Source organism: Bubalus kerabau, chromosome 6 (assembly GCF_029407905.1).
Source record: "Bubalus kerabau isolate K-KA32 ecotype Philippines breed swamp buffalo chromosome 6, PCC_UOA_SB_1v2, whole genome shotgun sequence".
In the NCBI taxonomy this organism is placed as follows: domain Eukaryota; kingdom Metazoa; phylum Chordata; class Mammalia; order Artiodactyla; family Bovidae; genus Bubalus; species Bubalus kerabau.
In genome coordinates this window covers 78,816,947-78,843,809 of record NC_073629.1, presented here as the reverse complement: position 1 = coordinate 78,843,809, position 26,863 = coordinate 78,816,947, and the positions used below count along the sequence as shown (strand labels likewise).

General features: G+C 37.1%; 1 protein-coding gene across 1 annotated transcript in view; it reads right to left on the bottom strand.

Annotated features, from left to right (window-relative positions):
• The window catches only part of DNAI4 (dynein axonemal intermediate chain 4), a 99,249-nt gene that overhangs the window by 52,730 nt on the left and 19,656 nt on the right, over positions 1-26,863 (bottom strand). The window contains 4 exon segments of the mRNA XM_055585554.1: positions 6,062-6,201; positions 10,517-10,673; positions 20,981-21,093; positions 22,412-22,596. Coding sequence (XP_055441529.1) covers positions 6,062-6,201; positions 10,517-10,673; positions 20,981-21,093; positions 22,412-22,596 — 595 coding nt within the window.

The window sequence follows — 26,863 nt, the reverse complement described above, 5'->3', positions numbered from 1 at the left end:
GAGAAGGAAATGGCAAACCACTTCACTATTCTTGCCTTAAGAACCTCATGAACAGTATGAAAAAGCAAAAAGTTAGGACACTGAAAGATGAACTCCCCAGGTCAGGAGGTACCCAATATGCTACTGGAGACCAGTGGAGAAACAACTCCAGAAAGAATGAAGAGACAGAGCCAAAGAAAAACCCAGTTGTGGATGTGACTGGTGATGGAAGTAAAGCCCAAGGCTGTAAAGAGCAGTGTTGCATAGGAACCTGGAATGTTAGGTCCATGAATCAAGGCAAATTGGAAGTGGTCAATCAGGAGATGGCAAGAGTGAACATCAACATTTTAGGAATCAGCAAACTAAAATGGACTTGAATGGGTGAATTTAACTCAGGTGACCGTTATTATCTACTACTATGGGCAAGAATCCCTTAGAAGAAATGGAGTAGCCATCATAGTTAACAAAAGAGTCCAAAATGCAGTACTTGGATGCAATCTCAAAAACAACAGGATTATCTCTGTTTGTTTCCAAGTCAAACCATTCACTATCACAGTAGTCTAAGACTATGCCCTACCAGTAATGCTGAAGAAGCTGACATTGAATGGTTCTATGAAGACCTACAAGACCTTCTAGAAATAACACCAAAAAAAGATGTCCTTTTCATTATATGGGACTGGAATGCAAAAATAGGAAGAGATAGCTGGAGTAACAAGAAAATTTGGCCTTGGAGTACAGAATGAAGAAGGGCAAAGGCTAATAACATTTTGCCAAGAGAATGCACTGGTCATAGCAAACACCATCTTCCAACAACACAAGAGAAGACTCTACATGTGGACATCACCAGATGGTCAATAGTGAAAGCAGACTGATTACATTCTTTGCAACCAAAGATGGAGAAGCTCTATACAGTCAGCAAAAACAAGACCAGGAACTGACTGTGGCTCAGATCATGAACTCCTTATTGCCAAATTCAGACTTAAACTGGATAAAGTAGGGAAAAACACTAGACCACTCTGATATGACCTAAATCAAATCCCTTACAATTATACAGTGGAAGTGACAAATAGATTCAAGGGATTAGATCTGATAGTGTGCCTGAAGAACTATGGACGGAGGTTCATGACATTGTACAGGAGGCAGGGATCAAGACCATCCCCAAGAAAAAGAAATGCAAAAAGACAAAATGGTTTTCTCAGGAGATCTTACAAATAGCTGTGAAAATAAGAGAAGTGAAAGGCAAAGGAGAAAAGGAAAGATGTACTCATTTGAATGCAGAGTTTCAAAGAATAGCAAGGAGAGATAAGAAAGCCTTCCTCAGTGATTAATGCAAAGAAATAGAGGAAAACAGTAGAATGGGAAAGACTAGAGATCTCTTCAAGAAAATTAGAGATACCAAAGGAAACATCATGAGAAATGCTGGACTGGAAGAAACACAAGCTGGAATCAAGATTGCCAGGAGAAATATCAATAACCTCAGATATGCAGATGACATCACCCTTATGGCAGAAAGTGAAGAGGAACTCAAAAGCCTCTTGATGAAAGTGAAAGTGGAGAGTGAAAAAGTTGGCTTAAAGCTCAACATTCAGAAAATGAAGATCACAGCATCGGTCCCATCACTTCATGGCAAATAGATGGGAAAACAGTGGAAACAGTGTCAGACTTAATTTTTCTGGGCTCCAAAATCACTACAGATGGTGACTGCAGCCATGAAATTAAAAGATGATTACTCCTTGGAAGGAAAGTTATGACCAACCTAGATAGCATATTCAAAAGCAGAGACATTACTTTGCCAACAAAGGTTCGTCTAGTCAAGGCTATGGTTTTTCCAGTGGTCATGTATGGATGTGAGAGTTGGACTGTGAAGAAAGCTGAGTGCCAAAGAATTGATGCTTTTGAACTGTGGTGTTGGAGAAGACTCTAGAGAGTCCCTTGGACTGCAAGGAGATCCAACCAGTCCATTCTAAAGGAGATCAGCCCTGGGATTTCTTTGGAAGGAATGATGCTAAAGCTGAAACTCCAGTACTTTGGCCACCTCATGCAAAGAGTTGACTCATTGGAAAAGACTCTGATGCTGGGAGGAATTGGGGGCAAGAGGAGAAGGGGACGGCAGAGGATGAGATGGCTGGATGGCATCACTGACTCGATGGATGTGAGTCTGAGTGAACTGCAGGAGTTTGTGATGGACAGGGAGGCCTGGCGTGCTGCGATTCATGGGGTCGCAAAGAGTCGGACACGACTGAGCGACTGATCTGATCTGATCTGATCTGAAAGGAACATTTCATGTAAAGATGGGCACAATAAAGGGCAGAAATGGTATGAATCTAACAGATGCAGAAGATATTAAGAAGAGGTGGCAAGAATACACAGAAAAACTGTACAAAAAAGATCTTCATGACCCAGATAATCACGATGGTGTGATCACTCACCTAGAACCAGACATCCTGGAATGTGAATTCAAGTGGGGCTTAGGAAGCATCACTATGAACAAAGCTAGTGGAGGTGATGGAATTCCAGTTGAGCTATTTCAAATCCTAAAAGAAGATGCTGTGAAAGTGCTGCACCCAATATGTCAGCAAATTTGGAAAACTCAGCAGTGGCCACAGGACTGGAAAAGGTCAGCTTTCATTTGAAACCCAAAGAAAGGCAATGCCAAAGAACACTCAAACTACTGCACAATTGCACTCATCTCACACGCTAGCAAAGTAATGCTCAAAATTCTCCAAGCCAGGCTACAACAGTACGTGAACCCTGAACTTCCAGATGTTCAATCTGAATTTAGAAAAGGCAGAGGAATCAGAGATCAAATTGCCAACATCCACTGGAACATCAAAAAACTGAGAGAGTTACAGAAAAACATCTACTTCTGCTTTATTGACTATGCCAAAGCCTTTGACTGTGAGGACCACAACAAATTGTGGAAAATTCTTCAAGAGATGGGAATACCAGACTACCTGAACTGCCTTCTGAGAAATCTGTATGCAGATCAAGAAGCAACAGTTAGAAATGGACATGGAACAACAGACTGGTTCCAAATTGGGAATGGAGTACGTCAAGGTTGTATATTATCACCCTGTTTATTTAACTTTTATACAGAGTACATCATAAGAAATGCTGGACTGGATGAAGCACAATCTGCAATCAAGGTTTCCAGGAGAAATATCAATAACCTCAGATATGCAGATATGCAGAAAGTGAAGAACTAAAGAGCCCCTTGATGACATGAAAGAGAAGAGTGAAAAAGTTGGCTTAAAACTCAACATTGAGAAAACTAAGATCATGGCATCTGGTTCCATCACTTCATGGGAAATAGATGAGCAAACAATGGAAACAGTGAGAGACTTTATTTTTGGGGGGCCCCCAAATGACTGCAGATGGTGACTGCACCATGAAATTAAAAGATACTTGCTCCTTGGAAGAAAAGTTATGACCAACCTAGACAGCATATTAAAAAGCAGAGACATTACTTTGCCAATAAAGGTCCGTCTAGTCAAGGCTATTGTTTTTCCAGTAGTCATGTATGGATGTGAGAGTTGAACTATAAAGAAAGCTGAGGGCTGAAGGATTGATGCTTTTGAACTGTGGTGTTGGAGAAGACTCTTGAGAGCCCCTTGGAGTGCAAGGAGATCTAACCAGTCCATCCTAAAGGAACTCAGTCCTGAATATTCATTGGAAAGACTGATGTTGAAGCTGAAACTCCAATACTTTGGCCACCTGATCAGAAGAACTGACTCATTTGAAAAGACCCTGATGATGGGAAAGATTGAAGTCAGGAGGAGAAGGGGATGACAGAGGATGAGATAGTTGGATGGCATCACCAACTCGATGGACATGAGTTTGAGTAAGCTCAAGGAGTTAGTGATGGACAGGGACACCTGGTGTGCTGCAGTCCATGGGGTCACAAAGAGTCAGACACAACTTAGCGACTAAACTTAACAACATTTTTGAGTTAATTTTTCTGTATAATATGAGGTCTGAATCCAACTTTATTCTTTCACATGTGGCTATCTAGTTGCCCCAGCACTAGCTGATGGTCTTGGCACCTTCATCAAAAATCACTTAACTATATATCTGAGGTTATTTCTGGGATCCCTATTCTATTCTTCTGGTTTATATATCTATCTATATGCTGGTACAACCTATTTTGATCATAACTTTATAGCAAGTTTTTAAACCAGGAAGTATGAGGTCTCTAACTCTGTTCTTTGTCAAGATTGTTTTTGCTACTTGGGGATCCCTTGATATTCTGCACAAATTTTAGGATGGTTTTTTTTTCTGTTGTTGCAATGAAGTCTTTGGGGGTACTTCCCTGGCAGTCCTGTGGTTAAGACTCTATGCTTCTACTATAGGGGGTGCAGGTTCATCCCTGGTCTGGGAACTAAGATCCCATCTGGCTTACAGCATGACCAAGAAGCAAAAATAAAAAAAAAAATTTTCAAAGTCTTTGGCATTATTCTGGGTGGTATTCATATCTTCATAACCTTAAGTCAATTCATAAATACAGAATGTATTCCCATTTACTTAGGTATCCTTTAAAATTTTCAGCAATGTTTTATAGTTATCAGTGTACAAGTTTTTCATCTCCTTAATTAAATTTATTCTGACATATTTTATTATTTTGGATGCTATTAGAAACACAATTACTTTCTTAATTTCCTTTTTGGATTGCTCATAGGTAGTATGTAGAAATACACATGAATTTTGTGTGTTAATTTTATATCATGCAACTTTTCTTTTTATTGTAACTATATGTTTATTTAACATCCATGTTAATAAACATGTTAAATGTTTAAATAAACATTTTGTTTAAAATGTTTATATGTTAAATAAACCTGTTGTGGTAATCATTTCACAATACATGTAAATCAAACCATCATGCTGTACTTATACATTGATGCATATCAATTATTTCTCAATAAAACTGGAAAAAATAGTCTCTTGTTAGAAAACACATAGATGGATCATGGTTTTTTCTTACAGATTTTTTGATGTTTTCTGTCTTTTTTAAGTCCATCCTGCCAACTTTTACTCTTTAATTGGAGTCTTTAATGCACTTATTTAAAGTAATTATTGTTTAGGAAGGACTTCTGATGCTTTTAATTTGTCTTCTTATGTCATACACTTTCTTTATTGTTCAAATTCTCCATAACTGTCTTCTTTTGTGTTTGATATTTTTTATAGTGTATCATTCTTATTCCTAGTTTTCTTTTTTGCAATTTTTAAGTTATTTCTTGGTGATTGCATTGGGGATTAAAATTAATTTCTTAAAATTTTAACAATCTACTTTAAAATAATACTACCTTACTTCCATTATATAAACTGCTTCTATACAGCTAAATCCCATCCACTTTAAATTGATGTCATAAATTATATCTTTAAACTTTGTATGCCCAGTAGCATAGATTCAGAATTATTATTTAATGCATTTATTTTAAATCACATTGCAAAAACACAGGAGTTACAAATCAAAATTATAATACTGGCTTTTGTGTTTACCTATGTAGCTACCTTTATCAGTGTTCTTTATTTCTTTCTATGTCTTTGAGTTACTTTCTAATAGTGATAAGCATAATATAGTCTTTCTGAATTAGGCAAGAAAAGACAAAAGCCTTGAGTCAATATTCCAGGAAGCTCCTAGACACGTTAAAAGGTACACGCCACATTCTTTGAGAATAAGGTCTGCTCTGTTCCTTCTAGAACCAAGGGCCAGGGTCTCACACTAGGAAGGCAGGCTTCTGTCTTTAAGACCACCACTGTATCCGGAAGGGGAGTGGGACAAAAGAAAATAAAGATGCTACAAATCTGCCCTTAATATATGAAGAGTACAAAGTTCCATGATATAGTTTGTATAAAAATCAAGATTGATAATTATGCTATTCCAATCTTCTGAATCTGTATTTATTACTTATTAACTAAATTGTCAAATTTTGAAAGTTGCAGGTCACAGTACCCAGCTATTGTGATTTGGCCAAATCATTTCATTTTGCCTTATATACTTTATTATAATAGTTGTTAATCAACAGACCCAATGGATGTATATTAAAATATGGTAATTTACCAAGCAGAATATAACATAAATTACCTTTGTCTTCTTTCAAGATTTTGTCACATTGAACGTCTTTATTCTTTGGTGCTCCATTAATAGTCTGCATCATCCTTTCTACATATAAATCATTGCCCAATCTATTTCGACAAAGAGTCTCATAGTTCTTGTTTCTCTGGCTATAAAAAAATAATATATACTCAACTTACTAATAAAAATTAATTTTTACCACACATATCTTTTTATATTATACTTTTCTCAAAATTAATTATTTAATGTAGGTTGCATTAAAAAGTGAACAATCAAAAAGTGAATCAAAAAGTGAACAATCAAAAATCTTAGGAAAACACTGCATTAAACTACCTCCAAAGGACTCTTTTACACTATAGTCCCCAACATCCCTACAACTTTGAGTACCCACCAATAGTGCAAATTGGCCTTGTACCATTTCCACATAGGTTTTATGAACTTTGATACAGACACTCAAAAAACCCACAAATTTCTCTCAAAGTACTACTTTTGTGTCATTCCATAATATGTATTGCATATGTGTGTGTGTGTGTGTGCTCTGCTGCTGCTAAGTCGCTTCAGTCGTGTCTAACTCTGTGCGACCCCATAGACGGCAGCCCACCAGGCTCCCCGGTCCCTGGGATTCTACAGGCAAGAACACTGGAGTAGGTTGCCATTTCCTTTTCCAATGTGTAAAAGTGAAATGTCAAAGTGAAGTAGCTCAGTCGTGTCAGACTCTTAGCGACCTCATGGACTGCAGCCTACCAGGCTCCTCCGTCCATGGGATTTTCCACGCAAGAGTACTGGAGTGGGGGTCCCGTTGCCTTCTCCGGTGTGGGTGCTCAGTCGTGCCCAACTCTTTGCGACCCCATGGACTGTTGCCTACCAGGCTACTCTGTCCATGGGATTCTGCAGGCAAGAATACTGGAGTGGATTGCCATTTCTTCCTCTGGGGTTCTTCCTGACCCAGGGATCAAATCAGGGTCTCTTGCATCTCTTGCATTGGCAGGTGGATTCTTTATCACTAGCCTGGCCTGGGAAGCTCTGTACTATGCATTATTTTCATAATTATTTAGTTCTGAGTATGTCTTTGATTTCCATTATGATTTGGTTCATGAGGAATTTACAAAATGCACTTTTTAACTTTCAAAAGTGTATGTGAATATGTCTCTATGTCTTAGTTGAGATTTATGCTATTAATTTTCAACTTCATTCCACTGTGCTCAGAGAATTTGTCAAATATCACTTCTTTGAAATTTTTGAAACCTTACTTCATGGCCTTTTACATGGGTGAGTTGTATAATATTCCATGTGTGCTTGAAAAGAGTATGTGTCCTCTAATTGTTGAATTCAGAGTTCTATATATTACCATTAAACTATGGTTTGGGTTCAAATTTTCTATAACTATACTAATTTTTTATCTGATTGACATCAGTAATTGAGAGGCATGTTTATATCTATTTTAATACTTATCAAGTTTCCAATTTTTGCCTCATATATTAAGAGGTTATTTTATTAGAAGTTTCATGTTTAGAATTATTATACCTCCCTTATCCTTATGAAGTGACTCTATCTCTAATAATGCTATTGGTTTATTTCTCTGTAAATGATATGTTCTTTACTGTTTTCTTCTGCTTTTAAAATCTTTTAGGGATTATCTTAGTGGTTCAGTGGCTAAGAATCCACCTTCCAATGCATTGGACATTGTTCAATCTCTGGTCAAGGAAGTAAGAGCCCACACGCTGCAGGGCAATGAAGCCAATAGAGCACTACTGCAGCATCTGTGTGCTGTCACTGGTGAAGCCTGCACAGTGCAGCTACTGAGTCCATGTGCTCTAGAGCTCCTGTGCCACAAGAGAAGCCCATGTGCCACAACAAAGAGCCCAAGTGCTGCAGCAAAGACCCAGAGTAGCAAAAAAAAAAAAAAATCTTTTAATATTTGGTGTTTTGGAGTACAATGTATCCATTGGTGTGTGTGGATTTCTTTTTTTTAAATTTATTCCTATTTCTGTGGAATGGTGTTTTTCAACAGTTTGGGGAAATCCTTACTGTCTTTGAATAGCACCTATCTTCCATTCTTTGCATTCTGCCCTTTTGGAAATTATTATGTGTACGTTAGACCTTTAGCCTATTATCAATATCTTTAATTTCTCTCTGATGCTTTAGGTATCATTTTTCTCTCCAAGATTTTATATAACTTAGATCTAAGTTTTGATTTATTAAATATCTATTCAATTATGTCTTGTTAAATTTTAAATGCTGGGACTTCCCTGCTGGTCCAGTGGTTAAGACTCTCAGCTCCCAATGCAGGGGGCCCAGGTTCGATCCCTGGTCAGGGAACTAGATCCCACATGCTGCAACTAAGACCTGGTGAAGCCAAATAAATGAATAAATATTTTTAAAAAAATAATAAATTTTAAATGCTTACTTTTTAATAACAAAGATTAAAGCTTTGTTTACTTTTTAATTTTAACAACTATATAAACTAAACTTTATTTTAAAATTCTTTTAAAATGTTTTTGCAATTATCAGTCATCATTTAGGGTTAATGATGTTTGAACTCTATCTTATTTTTCTTCTAATTTTTTTCGTTATTTTTGACTGTGCTAGATCTTCATTGTTGTGTGTGGGCTTTCTCTAGCTGCAGCAAGCAGGGGCTGCTCTCTAGCTGCAGTGTGCAGGTTTCTCATTGCGGTGGCTTCTTCTGTTGCAGAGCACGGGCTCTAAGGTGAGCAAGGTTCAGCAGTTGTAGTGCTCAGCTCAGTAGATGCAGCACAGGGGCCTACTTGCTCTGAGGTGTGTGGGACAGAACCAGTGCCCCTACATCATAAGGTGGACTACTCTCAACTACCGTAACACCAGAGAAGCCCCTTAACTCTTTTATTTAAATATTTCACATATATTTTATACTTTATATTTGGTAACATCATTATCTATAGTCCTCAGGATCTAGATCTAGGATTTCTTATTTTTTTTAACTTCTCATCCATAATGTCTTGCTTTTTTATCGGTAATTTTTACTAAACACACTGAGGAAACCTTAAGAGTCTAACTGGGATATGCCTTCCCCCAGAGAAGAGTTGTATTTCCCTATGATAGTAGCTAGGAGACCCTACTGACCTGGCCCACTTGAGATAACTGAGATCCTTTTAAGGGTCTTGGTTTAATATAAAAGCCTCTCTTTTGATTCTTTCAATTTGGGGGGGTATCCAAGACTTACAGGTGGGCTCTAGATCCATGTGCTAATATTATCATTTTCCTCTAGCATCTCTCTCTCTCTGATTTTAGATCACTTATCTATCCCATTGTTATTCTTTTCCTTTCCTTTTTCTGGTCCTAGGACTTTTCCCTTATGTCTCATTACTTTAAAAAAGTATGTTATTCAAGATCTAATTGTATTATATTTTATAGTCCAAACAATTTTACAATATTTTATATTTGGGTAAAAATAATACCTTAAAAATTATTCTAGTGATGAATTTTTTAGTACTATGAATCATATTCAAATTACACTTGAAGGCAAATAATCTGAATAACTATATAAATACTAAATAATCTATTTATGTAGCTATATTCAGAGAAGGCAATGGCACCCCACTCCAGTACTCTTGCCTGGAAAATCCCATGGACAGAGGACCCTGGTAGGGTCCTCCATGGGGTCACTAGAGTTTGACACGACTGAGCGACTTCACTTTCACTTTTCACTTTCATGCATTGGAGAAGGAAATGGCAACCCACTCCAGTGTTCTTGCCTGGAGAATCCCAGGGACGGGGGAGCCTGGTGAGCTGCCGTCTATGGGGGTGCATAGAGTCGGACACGACTGAAGTGACTTAGCAGCAGCAGCAGCAGCTATATTAATTTAGTCAGAGCACACTTTGGAGCAAAGAAAATTATTTGAGATAAAGAGGGGTATCATATAATGATAAAGGGGTCAAGTCTACAAAAAGATGTAACAATCCTTTATGTATATGTACCTAACAGCAGAACTTTAAAATACATGACTCAGAAATCCATTTATATTCATTAATAAAGAGAAATGGAAAATCTGCTCTCAATAATAAATTCCATCATATCCCCATAACACATTTTCCCTTCTTAAGTTTAAGTTGTTTTGAATGTAAAACTGGCAGTCACTTCTTTTTAAATTGAAAATAATTCATATATGTATAAAAGAAAAAAATCATTAAAACCTATACTGAGACTTAGAAGCTTCCTTTATTTCTTTTGTTATTTAACTTAGTAGCTCACCTATTTTTTAAAGAATATGGTAAAGCTATGAGTTACTCCTCTAGGAAGAACATACAACATATATACTTTACATGTAATTTCATGGGGTACAAATTTCACTTTATAGGATGCAATTTCACAAGGCACATATACCACCAGTGTTTATCCAGAAATCCTCAAAGACAGAAACAAGGATAGAGCCCTCTGATTTAGCATTTAAATTACAAAAGCAATGTAAACAATTAACCCACACATACCTTACTTTCTCAGCTTCTTCAGATTCTACAGAAAACATAACTGTTGGTAGATTTAAAAAGTTCATTGTTTCTGTCTCTGTGAGAATTATCTCTACAGTCTTCTCCAGGTCTTCTTTTGTTATAATTTTTCCAGGTGCTGTCCTCATAACTCGTAAATCTAAAATATATAACTTAATGAAAATAATCTACTAACTGCTAATTTTAATCATCACTTCATCAAAATGTCATGATGAGTCATACATTGCAGGTGGCTTTATATGCTTAAAGAATACGTCATGTTGTGAGATGTAGTCTATTTAAACTTTCTGAAGCCAAACTGGATCCTATGGCTCATAAACCGTCTCTGCTGCTGATATATCAAGCTTACTCCAGTATCAAGTGTATAGTCATGACTACAAGGGCATCCCATTACATCTATCCCATAATATTAACAGGGAGATTAAGGTGAATGACTGTTGATACAACTCAAGAGGAATATGGACAAGTATATTTCCCAAATAATATGCAACCCTTCTCTGAGTCCTGAAGCTAATTTCTTGTCTATATTTAATATCTTGTCTATATCTTCTTGTCCTTCTTATCTGTTGACTTTTGATTTAGATGATAGCCCACCTCTAATCATCTTCACCAAGAGCTCAAAAGATTCTCCAGTGAAAGTTGTGGTTAAATACAGGAGAAAAACAGACTTAATATCCACACAAAAAATACATTGGAAAGAGTTCATCTCAAGTCTGTAGTCTAGTCAGAAGTCCAAGGTTCTTAAAAAATTTCACTGAGGACAGAGTTTCAGGGTTGGGAGTTTGGACTTTGTTGTGTGGGTAATAAAGGAGCCATGACAAGGGTATATAGGTCAGAATTCAATGTATTCTGTTAAAAATCAGGGTGAGAAGCAGGGATCCATGAGATTCTGACATGGGTAAAATTTCAATAGGCAAAGGATATAAACTTTCCAGAGATTAAGGCTTAGTCTCCTTAAGAAGGCCCAGAGTACGAGAAAAACACCTTTTTCATAGCCTAAAAAAAAAAAATACAAGCTACTAATTCCACAAATCAATCACCAACATTTGGAATTGATAAATAAATTAGAGTATACTCATCTATGAATATTAAGTAGTAATTAAATAGGATATTAAAATTATGAAAATGTTTGTGATAAAATGTTAAGTGACTGAACAGTCCATGACAAAATCCACGGTATGATTGTAACAATTAAAATACTAGTGCCCATGGAGAAGCTGAGGAAACAAAATTTTAAATTACCAATCCTTTATAGTATTGGATAATTCTTTTTAAAAATGTTTTTTAATTTTTATTATTTATGCAATAAATTTAAAATGAGGGAGAAATGATTTATATAAGTAAATCTACCTACATAGCAGATATAGGGTAAGTGAAAAAGTAAATAAACTATCCACATGGACACAACTGGAGATATATCTAGTCCAAACTGTTAGTTTGATCAATGAAGAAAATGAGAGACAGGCTAAGTGAGAAGTTTAAAGTCACACAGGCAGTTTTGAGCTCTTCTCTAAACTTCCTTTCTTTAAGACCACCAGGTCTTCATCTATGATTTGGTTACATATACCTCAAAGTAGCTATGACAAAACTAGACAGCATATTAAAAAGCAGAAACATCACTTTGCCAACAGAGGTCCATATAGTCAAAGCTATGGTTTTTCCAGTAGTCATGTACGGATGTGAGAGTTGGACCATAAAGAAGGCTGAGCACCAAAGAATTGATGCTTTCGAATTGTGGTGCTGGAGAAGACTCTAAAGAGTACCTTGGACTGAAAAGATATTTAAACCAGTCTATCCCAAAGGAAATTAACCTTGAACATTCATTGGAAGGACAGAAGGTAAAGCTGAAGTTTCAATACTATGGCCATCTGTTGTGAAGAGGTGACTCATTGGAAAAGACCCTGATGCTGGGAAAGATTGAAGGCAAAAGAAGGGAATGACAGAGGATAAGTTAGTTAGATAACATCAACAACTTAATGGACATGAATTTGAGCAAACTTTGGGAGATAATGGAGGACAAAGGAACCTGGTGTGTTACAAACAGTCCATGGGGTCACAAAGAGTCGGACATGACTTAGCAACAACCTCCTCAAAGTACCATTATGACACAGATATGCTAATTATAAAAATGAATGATCTTACAGTAGATAGAACCAATAGAGTAACACCTTAGTTACCTACCATGACTGAGGAAAGTAGTAGTTTTCTTTTACTTAGTGGCAGAGGATCTACCATTCATAGACAAAACCCTAGGATGGCAGAAAGAATTTTTGTCTGGATCTCTCTAGCAACCTTTGCATGAATGTTGGTTGAATATGTTACATATTGAGAAACTGCTTCAAACTCCACTTTATACCTATAGAATTTGTCTATTCATCGACCAGATACCCTAACCCTAAATGGACTTTAAACCAGATTTAACTACATATCACTCTCCACCTAGAAACACATCACAATATATTAATCTGCCTTGCCTGTTCTTATTTACTGCTGATGATGGAGGGAACATAGTTCCACTTCTGATGATTCTTACAGAAGGAAGAAGCTCTAGAATGACAATCTTGGCTCTTCTCCACACCTTTACTCATCATTCCCATTGAGGGTTGCAGTAGGCCTGAGATGATCTGATGTTTTATTGAATGGGTGGGTAAGTCTGTCAAATTTAAGAGTTTAACAACAGGCCTTTATTCATAATGTGATATTCTGGCTCTAATATACCATATCTACATTTATTACATTTTTCAATTAATTCAGGACTGCATAGGGGAAAGGGATGTCATTGCTTGGCTACCTTCAAAGACCCCAGTAGCTAATCATCTATGAAGCCTTCCTTGGCCTCTGCATAAGCTAGAATTGGTGTGATAAAATTTCAATGCAATTCAGTCACTTAAGCATCTTATTCTCACCCTTCCTCACAAATTACATACGTATCGAGACACTTTATGAGTTCACGTAAAAGATAGCTATTATTATTCAACTGTTCTGTGAGACCACCCACAATCTTTAGGTAAGACGATGTTTTGGCTCCTACCTTGCCATTAAAACCATAAGCTTTTGTAACCATAAGCCTCCTTTTGGTTATACAGTAAAAACAATGGTTCTCAAACTTTAGCATGCAACAGAATCATCTGGAGAACTGATTAAAGTAAAGACTGCTGTGACTCATCCTTAGACATTTTTTTAACATTTAATAAATATTAATTTTAGAATAGTTTTACATATACAGAAATCCACAAGAATATTACAAAGAGTTACTGTATACCCTGTACCCAGTGTTTCCGATTGTTAACATTACTTTGGTACCTTTATCACAACTAATAAACCCAAACTGATGCTTCATTATTAACAAAAGTGAATACTCTATCCCAATTTCCTTAATTTTTAACCAATGTCCTTTTCCTTTTACAGGATATATTGTAGGATATATTATGTACATGTATATACATGTAGGATATATTATGTCTATCGATTGTGTCTCCTTAAGTTTCCCTACACTGTGACAATTTCTCAAACTTCCCTTGTTTTGATGACCTTGAGTTTTGAGGAATACCGGTCATGTATTCTGTAGAATGTCCATCAGTTCAGTTTGTCTGATATTAGACAGGTTATGGATTTCTAGGGGGAAGACTACAGAGGTAAAGTGTCATTCTCATCATATCGTATCAAGGGTACATGTTATCAACATGACTTACTACTGATGATGTTCACCTTGACCTGAGGTAGACTTTGTCAGCTTTCTCTGCATTAAAGTTACTCTTTCCCTCCTCTTCTATATCCTGTACTTCTTAGAAGGAAGTTGATATGCAAAGCCCACATTTAAATGAGGCAGTTAAGCTCCACCTTCTTGAAGGAGAAATATCTATATAAATCATTTGGAATTCTTTTGTATACATTTGTTCTCAGTCATTAATTTAATCAGTCATTCACTTGAATCACTATGGACTCATGGATATTTACTTTATACTTTGGGTTGTAATCCACTATTACATATTTTGTTCTTGAAATAATTCCTCCTATTACCATCGCAAGATGTTGGCTGCTATGTCCTTTTCACATATCTCAGATTTTTTGTTTGTTTAATGTAGTTTTTTCTCTTTAACACTTGTTTCAGTTCAGTTGCTCAGTCATGTCTCTTTGAGACTCCCTGAACTGCAGCATGCCAGGCCTCCCTGTCTATCACCAACTCCCGGAGTCCACCCAAACCCATGTGCATTGAGTCAGTGATGCCATCCAACCATCTCATCCTCTGTCGTCCCCTTCTCCTGCCCTCAATCTTTCCAGCATCAGGGTCTTTTCAAATGAGTCAGCTCTTCGAATCAGGTGGCCAAAGTATTGGAGTTTCTAACACTTGTTTACTTTCTGATTTACCTTATATATTCTCTGTTCCAGTCTAGAAGCAGTCATTTCTCTAAATACCCCTGGTTCCTTTTATTGGAGAACAGTATCAGAAACCAAGATCTGGGCACTGGGTATGCTTGTTGCTATAGGGGTGTCATTTCTTCTAGGCTTTCTTAGCAGAGAGGGCTTAAGAAATATTTGCCTATAGTAAACCCCCCCCAACCACACACATATAATCTGCATATACATTAAGCTAAACATTAGTTTACTCTTTCTGATTCTCACTCAGTATCATATGGATAATTCTAACCTTCTCCCCTTGTTTGCCTGCAATCTCCAACTCCAATGACAGTGAAAAAATCTAGTGCATACTATCTGCCTTCCACTTATTTACATGTTTAATATTAGTGCTGCTACTGCTGCTAAGTCACTTCAGTCGTGTCCAACTCTGTGCGACCCCAGAGACGGCAGCTCACCAGGCTCCCCTGTCCCTAGGATTCTCCAGGCAAGAACACTGGAGTAGGTTGCCCTTTCCTTATATATGTACAATGCTTCAGATTGTTAACTCACACTCCAGTGGAAAATGACTCTATCCAATAAGAGTATGGAGGCTATGTTTACTTCCATGTTTTTAATCTTCTAATCTCCATTCAACTTCAATGTTACTTAGAGCTATACCTCCCCTGACAGCCAGTCTCTCAGTGAAGTTGTCATATATTTCTGAAGCAGTTAGATTGTTATGTCACAGTTTGTATTTCATTCTGGGTGCTCTGATCTCTTGAATTTGTTTTTTTCAATGTAGTATATTAAGGTTGACTCTTTGTGCTGTAAGAGTCTATGGATTTTGATAAAAGTATAATGTCATGTGTCCACTACTATGGAATCACACAGAATAGTTTCACCATCCTAAAAAATCCACTGCACATTTCTTTTCACATGGACTATTTCTTTGATGTGCAGGATTCATTCTATGATAATTAAATCAGAATTCTGGACATGTGATCTGGGTCATCAGTATTTTTAATACTAATTTATAAAAGTGTTATATATTAGAAGATTGTGGGAAATTTTTAAATATACCCAAAAGTGTGTTATAGCAGGACTGAACCAGCTTGCAAGGGGCACTTATTAAATTATCAGGAATTCTGTAAGCTAATCGTTAAATAGTCATTATTCAAAATTAAATTATATAAACTTACAACTAAATACATATTAAAAACAAAGATAATAAACACTAAAAAATTACCACTTCCTATGTTATTAAATTTTATTATTCTCTAGACTCTTGAAGTTATTTATATTTATTGCTTCTGTATGGTAAAAAGACTAAATAACAATGTTTCACTAAGCATGTCTTGTAAGCTTCCCACTCAGAAATTTCATGTTGATAGCTTGAATTTGTTGGGGGTGAAAATATTTATACCACAGAAATTTGCAAATACTACAAATCAGGACTTTCTCTACTTCAGAGTAGGTTAGTTTTATACTTATCAGCACACCCTGCTTATGCCTATATTCCTATATTGTTGGCCTAGAGTAAGACATGAGTGTGGGAAATTTTTAAAGGTATATAGATTATGTTACTGTGCATTCAAGATTTAGAAATGTGAATCTAAATGAGTTGCCAGGTCATCAGTTCAGTTCAGTTCAGTCGCTCAGTCATGTCTGACTCTTTGCGGCTCCATGGACTGCAGCACGCCAGGCCTCCCTGTCAATCACCAACTCCCGAAGTTCACCCAAACCCATGTCCATTGAGTCGGTGATACCATCCAACCATCTCATCCTCTGTCGTCCCCTTCTCCTGCCTTCAATCTTTCCTAGCATCAGGGTCTTTGCAAATAAGTCAGCTCATCGCATCAGGTGGGCAAAGTATTGGAGTTCAGCTTCCATCAGTCCTTCCAATGAACACACACGCCTGCTCTCCTTTAGGATGGACTGGTTGGATCGCCTTGCAGTCCAAGGGACTCTCAAGAGTCTTTTCCAACACCATAGTTCAAAAGTATCAAGTCTTTGGCATTCAGCTTTCTTTATAGTCCAACTCTCACACCCATACATGACTACTGGAAAAACCAGAAGTAGAATTGTTTGGGTGTGACTCACTTACAGAGGCTTGACTTTGTTGTTAGAATTAGCCAGCAAACCAAGATGATATAAGCATCGATACTATTCTTCAACACTTCTGGAGGTAAAGTTTTGATACTTTTGATTGTTTTTGTTAGAAACAAGTAGAGGTAGTAGCTATGCCTGGGATTCTCCAGGCAAGAATACTGGAGTGGATTGACATGCCCTCCTCCAGGGGATTTTCCCAATCCAGGGATGGAACCTGTATCTCTTAAGTCTTACATTGGCAGGTGGGTTCTTTACCACTAGTACCATCTGGGAAGTCCTTAGAGGTAGGCCTCAAGGCAAACTGTTACATAAAGATTATTGTCTTTTTCTTAAGAGCCATGAAAATTCATTAAAGGGTTTTAAGCAGTGAGAATGCTGTTAGATTGCTAAAAATATCATTGTAATAGGGATAGAGTAGGATAACTAAATAGTTGGTTTAGAAATCCCTCTAGGGGATTAAAGACAGAAAGGGAATTTTAAGTGAGTTTGGGGAGACTGTCATAAACTACTGACCACTCAAGAAAAGAAACTACTAATTTAGCAAAAATCCACACTACCTTGAAGAAAGACCAGGTGCATCTAAGCACCAGGCACACTCAAGCCACAAACTCTGATTGTTAAAACGCAAGACAATATATATAGGGTCTGAATCTTGTTATTAATACATGAAGTCAGGGAGTTAATGATTCTTGAAAAGTAGCATTTCTGCATGTAGTCAAGACAGAAACACAGGTGAAAAGGGAAAGAAAGTAGGTGAAAGGGGACATTATACCAAAACCCGAGATGAATTACTATGTGGTGGTGGTGTAGTCACTAAGTTGTGTCTAACTCTTGTGACTCCATGGACTGAAGCCCACCAGGCTCCTCTGTCCATGGGATTTCCCAGGGAAGAATACTACAGTGGGTTGCCATTTCCTTCTCTAGGGGAACTTCGTAACCCAGGAATTGATCCCAGGTCTCCTGCACTGCAGGTGGATTCTTTACTGACTGAGCCACCATATGTCATCATCCTTCTAATAATATAGATCTGATTTAAATAGTGTCATGACAGTCCCCATTAGAACATATATAGGGTCAAAGGAAGAACTAATGATGCAAGCCATGCTGTCTACCCAAAAATGAGGAAAAAGATGATCTTCTCCCCTGCCCACTTATTCTTTAACTCTAAAAAAACAAAAGCCCTTTTTGTTCTCAGGGCTGTGCTCCCTTGTTGGCCTGCTTGTAGTTCTCACAGGAATCCTGTGCTTATATAAATCCACTCTTGTCTATCTTTGCCTCACATTGAATTCTTTCTGCAAGGAGACAAAAGAATCTGAGCTTCATTAAGTCCTCGCACAAGGTGAGCAGTGTCAATTAAAAGACAGTGGATTTGAGTTCCCTCTCAAGTTAGGGAATTGTAGGTTCAAGCCCCAGTATGAGGTGTGGCTCAGTTTGAGTCCCAACCAAGGAGTGTGGTTTCAACTCTCCATGTAGTTTGGAAAAAATTGGAAGGTGGTAAGAATATATGTAGAGACTGCTGGGGAGGTTATGACAATAATTTAATTCTCTTTCTTCCATCCTGAGAGGATGGGCTTCTTCCTACAACAGACATTCCTAACGTCTTAATTTTCACTGCTAAGCCTTTTTCTCTTCCTAGGCCTCTTTCCATTAATACTGCCTGAAAAATCAAGTATTTGGCTTTTCCAGCCTCTCTCGAAGCTGGTGGTGGCAGCATGACACAGTTCTGGCCAGTGAGATAAAAGCAGAAATACACAGGAAAAAGGAAAGCTTCTGGGAAACATTTACTCTCTTGACAAATGAGGGAGATGGAACTGGTGCCCAGAGTTGGGACAGGTATTATGAGGTCCTGTGGCAAGAAACAAGAAAAGGCTGAAAAAAGAATAGCAGAGCTGCCAGTTCTGATTCTGATATGACTACGCCACAAACGCAAAGCCAAAAGCTATCTACCTTTCAGTTCAGTTCAGTTCAGTTGCTGTCATGTCCAACTCTTTAAGACCCCCTGGACTGCAGCACACCAGCCTTCCCTGGCCATCACCAACTCCCAAAGCTTGCTCAAACTCATGTCCATTGAGTCAGTGATGCCATGCAACCATCTCATCCTCTGTCATCCCCTTTTCCTCCTGCCTTCAATCTTTCCCAGCATCAGGGTCTTTTCTAATGAGTCAGTTCTTCTCATAGGTGGCCAAAGTATCAGAGCTTCAGTTTCAGAATCAGTCCTTCCAATGAATATTCAGGACTGATTTCCTTTAGGATTTACTGGTTTCATCTCCTTGCAGTCAGTCCAAGGGACTCTCAAGAGTCTTCTCCAACACCACAGTTCAAAAGCATCAATTCTTTGGTGCTCAGCTTTCTTTATGGTCCAATTCTCACATTGATACATGACTACTGGATTCAAATGTATTCTTTTTAATGGAAAAACCATAGCTTTGACTAGATGGACCTTTGTTGACAAAGTAATGTCTCTGCTTTTTAATATGCTGTCTAGGTTGGTCATAGTTTTTCTTCCAAGGAGTAAGCGTCTTTTAATTTCATGGCTGCAATTACCATCTGCAGTGATTTTTGAGCCCCCCAAAATAAAGCCTGTCACTGTTTCCATTGTTTCCCTATCTGTTTGTCATGAAGTGATGGGACCAGATGCCATGATCTTCGTTTTCTGAATGCTGAGTTTTAAGCCAGCTTTCTCAATTTCCTCTTTCACTTTCATCAAGAGGCTCTTCAGTTCCTCTTTCCTTTCTGCCATAAGGGTGGTATCATATGCATATCTGAGGTTATTGATATTTATCCCGGTCATCTTGATTCCACCTTGTGCTTCATCCTACCCAGCATTTCACACAATGTACTCTGTATATAAGTTAAATAAGCAGGGTGACAATATACAGCCTTGGCATACTCCTTTCCCAATTTGAAACCGTCCATTGTTACATGTCTGGTTCTAACTGTTGCTTCTTGACCTGGGTACAGATTTCTCAACAGGCAGGTCAGGTGGTCTGGTATTCCCGTCTCTTGAAGAATTTTTCACAGTTTGTAGTGATCCACACAGCCAAAGTCTTTGGCGTAGTCAATAAAGCAGAAGTAGATGTTTTTCTGGAACTCTCTTGCTCGTTCCATGATCCAATGGATATTGGGAATTTGATCTTTGGCTCCTCTGCCTTTTCTAAATCCAGCTTAAACATCTGAAAGTTCTCAGTTCACATACTGTTGAAGGTCTGGAAGTAATAGCAACTCCATGTATATTTACCTTTAACTTCCTTTAATGTGGAAAAACTGTCTTCATTTAAGCTAATGGTAGTTGGGTATTCTGTTACTTGTCAGAAGCATTCTGTACATAGTCTAACACCAGAAAGAAGAGTTCATTAAGCACTTTTCCTATAAATATTTTAACTAATCCTTCATTGTCATCTCAGAGGAAAAGACATCCATACCACACTCCAGCGCAAATGTTCCTCAAGGAAATAGCCACTTCTTCCAGTGCTTTAGTCAACCACTATTTCCTCTTTGATCTTCACTCACATAATCCTTCGTATTACCTCATGTTTTTATCTTCTACCTGGAATGAGTCTCTCCAATTTGTTCTCCTGACAAATTACTAATTATCTTTAAAAACCCAATTCAAAAGTCAATAATGTTCTTAATTAATGTTCTCCTGCTTTTTACTTTCCACCTCATAGTAATCTTTTCTAAGTGTTCCCATCACATTCTACTTATGTCTCACTATGGAATCAATCACAGTATATCAGAATTATTTGTCAGGTGAATTAGAAGCTGAGCTTTTTTAAACAGGGTTTGTGATTACTGAGGCTGTTGGTACAAGGCAGTCACTTGAGAATTTAAAAAAAAATATATAAAGATTACCCTGATAATTCTCATGTAGCTGTTGCACAAGCCAGCATTTCAGAATGATTACTATAGTTCTTCTGTCTCAAGCACCCAAAAAATAATGAGCACATTTACAAAGAAATAATGAACTGTTACTTAAATGAAAGACTGGATTCTCATTACCTGTAAAACTAGACAATCTTTCCCGTTTAAAGGATGGTTCTTCTAGGTCTTCTGCCATTGATTCACTAGTGGATACACTTGACTTAGAAACTGTGCTGCTTCCTAAAACTGACCTTTAGCAACGAAAAACAACATTATTTATTCATATGTCCTTATGGGCAATTAAATATATAAATGAAAACCATCAGATACACACAGAGAAATCAAATACACTGTAATCATATAAGCAAAAGTGATAAAAATAAAGTAATTCTTTAAAAATTAAGTTGATGATTAGTGTTCTTAAAGTAAAAGTTTTAAAGTCCTTTTGTCTAAAGTCTATGTCTAAAGTCTTTCAATGGATTCCCAACAGTATGTTTAGGATAAAAATCTAAAATACAGCCTATCTACCGAGATTCTCCATCTTATCATCGTATCACTATTCTTTTTTTTTTTTTTTTTTTAAAGTTCTTCAACATTATGGAGCTCTCTTACCTCAGGGCCTCAGCCTGGAATACTCTGCCTTTAATTTTCACCAGGTTTCTGCTCATTATTCAAATCTTAAATGTACTTTTATTCAATTTGATAAATGTCTTCTCAAGATTTAATTTAAAATAAAGTTTATATATTTGGCGGGAAATCAATACATTGAAGAGTCCAAAAATAATTTCCTTTAAACATAGGAACTTAACATTACTCCATGATATTACATACTTTTTCCTTTCTATTTATAGTTTCAACTGGCCTCCAAAAGGTTGGGCTCAGTTTATTGGAACATCCTTTATTTTGCACAGAACTCCCATGGCATCTGTATGCCAATTTGGAGGTAGATTCTAGACAGCATATTTTCTCCTAAAATTTCGTGCTTAGTTAACATCTAGAACTTTTAATTTGTCAGATTGAAAGTTACACACTAAAGAACTTCCTCATAATCTTTTAGATTGTTTTAGGAATACTGTTTTATTATCGCAAAGATTGAACTTCTCTATTGGAAGCTCTAAAATTTTTCAATTCTGTAAGTATCTGCATATGTAAATGCAAAACAGATGATTTACCAAAAAAAAGTTCTAAAACAAGACAGAAATCAAAGCGTAGGATAATAAGGATTTATATGGAAGAATAGGGAGGAAAAAAAGGGAAGCCCCTAAATTGCAGCATAAAAGAAACTGAAGAAAACTAAAGAAATATGTCTGTAATGCTAGGGCCCATCTTTTTGGTTCCTCAGGAAATCTTGAGTAAAATCTATATATGTTTTCACAAATGTGTTGGTAGGAGTATAATGTAAGCCATGCATCTAGTTAAAACATACGACGAACACAAGCGGTGGCACACTAGGATGAGAGAGCAGAGCCGGCAGACAGGACAACTGACATCTAACTTCCACATGTGCAACTTAAATGAAAATATGTAGTAAGATATAAACACAAAGAAGCATAGAATAGTATACTCTACCTTGTAAACTGCCCTAACATACTAGGATTTATTGTATTTTGATAAAGGCTATAGGAAGCTATGAAGTCTGATGTATGTGATCCGTCTTGTGAAGTCAATAGTTTATTTGGCTTTCCTGTACCAGAATATGGATCTGGACGGTAAAGAGGTTTGGGAGTAACATCAACTCCATGTATATCAGTCACCTGTAGAAAATAGTGATTTAAAATAAAATAAGTAAAAAAGATGGGGTTTCTGCATAACAAGTTCTAAAACTAGGGATAAAAATGGTAGAGAAAAAGATAAAGTGTGTAGGATAGGACAAACATGAAAAATTGAATGATAAAAGATTTTATGTTTAAAAAACTTCTAAACTGAGGTAATACAACTTTAAAAAATCTCATTCATGTTTTATCTATATACAAGTAATACATATTAATTTTGAGAAAATTAAAAAATGTAGAAAGATAATTCTGATTGTTAATATTTTGGTATATTTATGTATAATCTTTAAAAAACCCACAATTTTCATTTAACATTTTATTAATATACATTACCCAAGTTACTACACATTTTTGGCTTATATGTTTTGGGCTAATTTTCAATTATGAAATTTAACACATACAGAAATGTAATTAAAACATAACAATATAGTTAAATAATACAAAGCAAACATTGTTATAATTGCAACTAAAGTAAAAAATTAGAACACTTAAAACAACCTCTAGGAGACTTTGCTCCTTCTAGACAAAAACAGCTCCGCTGGTTTTTGCTCCTTCTGTGTTACTGCCTCGCCCTCCCTCCCAAGTGAATATCATTAACTTGATTTTGGCAGTTATTTTCTTTCTTTTTTTAATAGTTTTTTTAAGTATGCATTCCTAAATAACAGCATTTACTTTTAAAAACTTATATTGAAGTAATATATACATAGATTTATACACATAAATGATAGCTTAATATATTTTCATAAACAGAAGACACCCAGGTACCTACCATTCAGACTTAGAAAATTACCAGCATGTTAGAAGTTCCTTCCCTAAGAGTCTCCATCTCCTACACCAAAGGTAATGATTATTTTGACTCCATGGATTAGTTTGGCCTGTTTGTAAACTTTATTTGATGAAATCAGGAAGCATGTACCCTTGGTATCTGGTTTCTTTTGTTCAAAATTATATCCACATTTGTGAGAGCCATTCATATGGTTAAGTAGAGTTGCAGATGGTTAATTTTCACTGTTGTGCAATATTCCATTGTGTCAATATATCACAATTTATTTATTGTTCACAGATTTTCGGTAGTTCCCCAATTTTTGGCTAGTACAAATGACGCCACTATTAAGATGGATGTGCATGTGTTTTGCTGACTATACTGTATGAATTCATGTTGGGTGTATACCTGAGGGAGATCCCTGGGTAGGGAATTATTTTTATGTTCACATATAGTAGATACTGCTAAAAGGTTTTCCTCCCAAGTGGTTCCCACCAACAAAGTATGAGAGAGTTCTGGTTGCTACAGATTTTGGTTAGCACTTAGTATTTACCTAGTTTGGCAAGGCAATTTAGTTTTTAAAATTTATAATAGTCATATATTATGACTGAATTATCTGACATCTTCTGTTCAGCAGCTCATTTTTATTTATCTCATCATATTGTTGCATGTATAATAGTTTGTTTATAATCACCAATAATTTATTGGTGATTGGTTGTGTCTGTTGGATTAGCATATCATATTTTATTTGTCCATTTTACTTTTAATTGACACGGAATTGTTTCCAGTTTTTGGCCATCATGAAAACTGTTTCAATAAATATTTATGTAAAAGCATATTGTTATACACAAGAATGCATTTCTGTAAGGGACAGATAGATGTGGTATTGAAAATCCCATGGACGGAGGAGCCTGGTGGGCTGCAGTCCATGGGGTTGCGAAGAGTTGGACACGACTGAGCGACTTCACTTTCACTTCTCACTTTCATGCATTGGAGGAGGAAATGGCAACCCACTCCAGTGTTCTTGCCTGGAGAATCCCAAGGACGGTGGAGCCTGGTGGGCTGCCGTTTATGGGGTTGCACAGAGTCGGACACGACTGAAGTGACTTAGCAGCATGATTAAATAACGCCAAACTCTTTTTCAAGTTGACTGTAAGCTGTTTATGATTACCAACATTGTGACAGTTGCTGTTATTCTATATTCTCATCAACAACTAGCATTGTCAGATTTAGAAATTTAAACTAGTATGGGTATAGGTATACAGGTATTTCATTTTGAACTTTTCATAAAGTTGAACTTCTTTTCATATGCCTATTCCCATTCTGACTTCCTTTTTCGGAGGAAAATGTCCCATACATGTCCTTTGCACACTTTTCTATTGAGTTCTGTCTCTTTAAAATTTACATTAGAGTTCATTAAACGTCCTGCAGTCATGAAATTAAATGACGGTTGCTTCTCTTGGAAGGAAAGCTATGATAAACCTGCTGCTGCTGCTGCTAAGTTGCTTCAGTTGTGTCCGATTCTGTGCAACCCCATAGACAGCAGCCCACCAGGCTCCCCTGTCCCTGGGATTCTCCAGGCAAGAACACTGGAGTGGGATGACATTTCCTTCTCCAATTCATGAAAGTGAAAAGTGAAAGTGAAGTCGCTCAGACATTTCCGACTCTTAGCGACCCCATGGACTGCAGGCTTCTAGGCTCCTCCATCCATGGGATTTTCCAGGCAAGAGTACTGGAGTGGGGTGCCATTGCCCCCCACTCCAGTGTAAAACACTCCTTAGTGTAAAACACTAAGATCAACATTCAAAAAACTAAGATCGTGGCATCTGGTCCCATCACTTCATGGCAAATAGATGGGGAAACAATGCAAATGGCGACAAATTTTATTTTCTTGGGCTCCAAAATCGCTGCAGATGGTGACTGCAGCCATGAAATTGAAAGACGCTTACTCCTTGGAAGAAAAGCCATGATCAACCTAGACAGCATATTAAAAGCAGAGACGTTACTCTGCCGACAAAGATTCGTCTAGTCAAAGCTATGGTTTTTCCAGTAGTCATGTATGGATGTGAGAGTTGTATCATAAAGAAAGCTGAGCAGTGAAGAATTGATGCTTTGAACTTTGCCATTGGAGAAAACTCTTTAGAGTCTCTTGGACAGGAAGGAGATCAAACCAGTCAATCTGAAAAGACACCAACCCTGAATATTCATTGGAAGGACTGACGCTGAAGCTGAAGCTCCAATACTTTGGCCACCTGATGAGAAGAGCTGACTCATTAGAAAAGACCCTGATGCTGGGAAAGATTGAAGGCAAAAGGAGAAGGGGATGGCAGAGGAAGATGGTTAGATAGCATCACCCATTCAATGGACATGAATATGAAAAAACTCTGAGAGACAGTGAAGGACAAGGGAGCCTGGTGTGCTGCAGTCCACAGAGTCACAAAGAGTCAGACATGACTTAGTGACTGAACTACAACAAAATGTTCTATGAATCTTTTCTGTTTTATGTGTTGAAAATGTCATCTTTCACTTTATGGCTTCCTTTTCCTTGTTGCTGTTGTTCAGTCACTCAGTCATGTCCAGCTCTTTGCGACCGCATGGACAGCAGCACGCCAGACTTCCCTGTCCTTCACCATATCCCAAAGTTTGCTCAAACTCATGTCCACTGAGTCGGTGATGCCATCAAACCACCTCGTCCTCTGTTGTCCCCTTCTCCTCCTGCCTTCAGTCTTTCCCAGCATCGGGGTCTTTTCTAATGAGTCACCTCTTCACATCAGGTGGCCAAAGGATTGGATCTTCAGCTTCAGCATCAGTCCTTTCAATGAATATTCAGGATTGATTTCCTCTAAGGTTGACTGGCTTGATCTCCTTGCAGTCTGAGGGACTCTCAAGAGTCTTCTCCAACACCACAGTTCAAAAGCATCAATTCTTTGATGCTCAGACTTCTTTACGGTCCAACTCTCACATCCATACATGACTACTGGAAAAACCATAGCTTTGACTATACAAACCTTTGTTGGCAAAGTAATGTCTCTGCTTTTTAATATGCTACATTTTCTTTGTAGTATCTTTTAATAAAAAGAAGTTCTTTTTCTTAGCGCAGTTGAATTTATCACATTTTCCTTTTTGGTTTACATCTTAGATTTTTCATCCAGGAAAACATTCCCAATCCTTAAATTATGAAAATATTTTTGCTTTTCATGTTTAGAACTATAATACACCTGGAATTGAGTTTTGTGTATACTATGAGAAATGAAGCCAATATGTTTTTATTCCATATGAATACCCAATTGTTTCAACAAGAATTTTTGAAAACCCTATTATTTTCCCATTACTCTCTAGTGTACCTTTATTATAAAACAAGTGTTTATATGTGCTTGAGTCACTTGTAGACTTTTTGTCTATACCTTTAATGTTACACTTTTTATAAAATTTGTTACCTAGGAGAGTAAGTCCTTTCACATGGTTCTTATTCGAGAGTATCTTGGG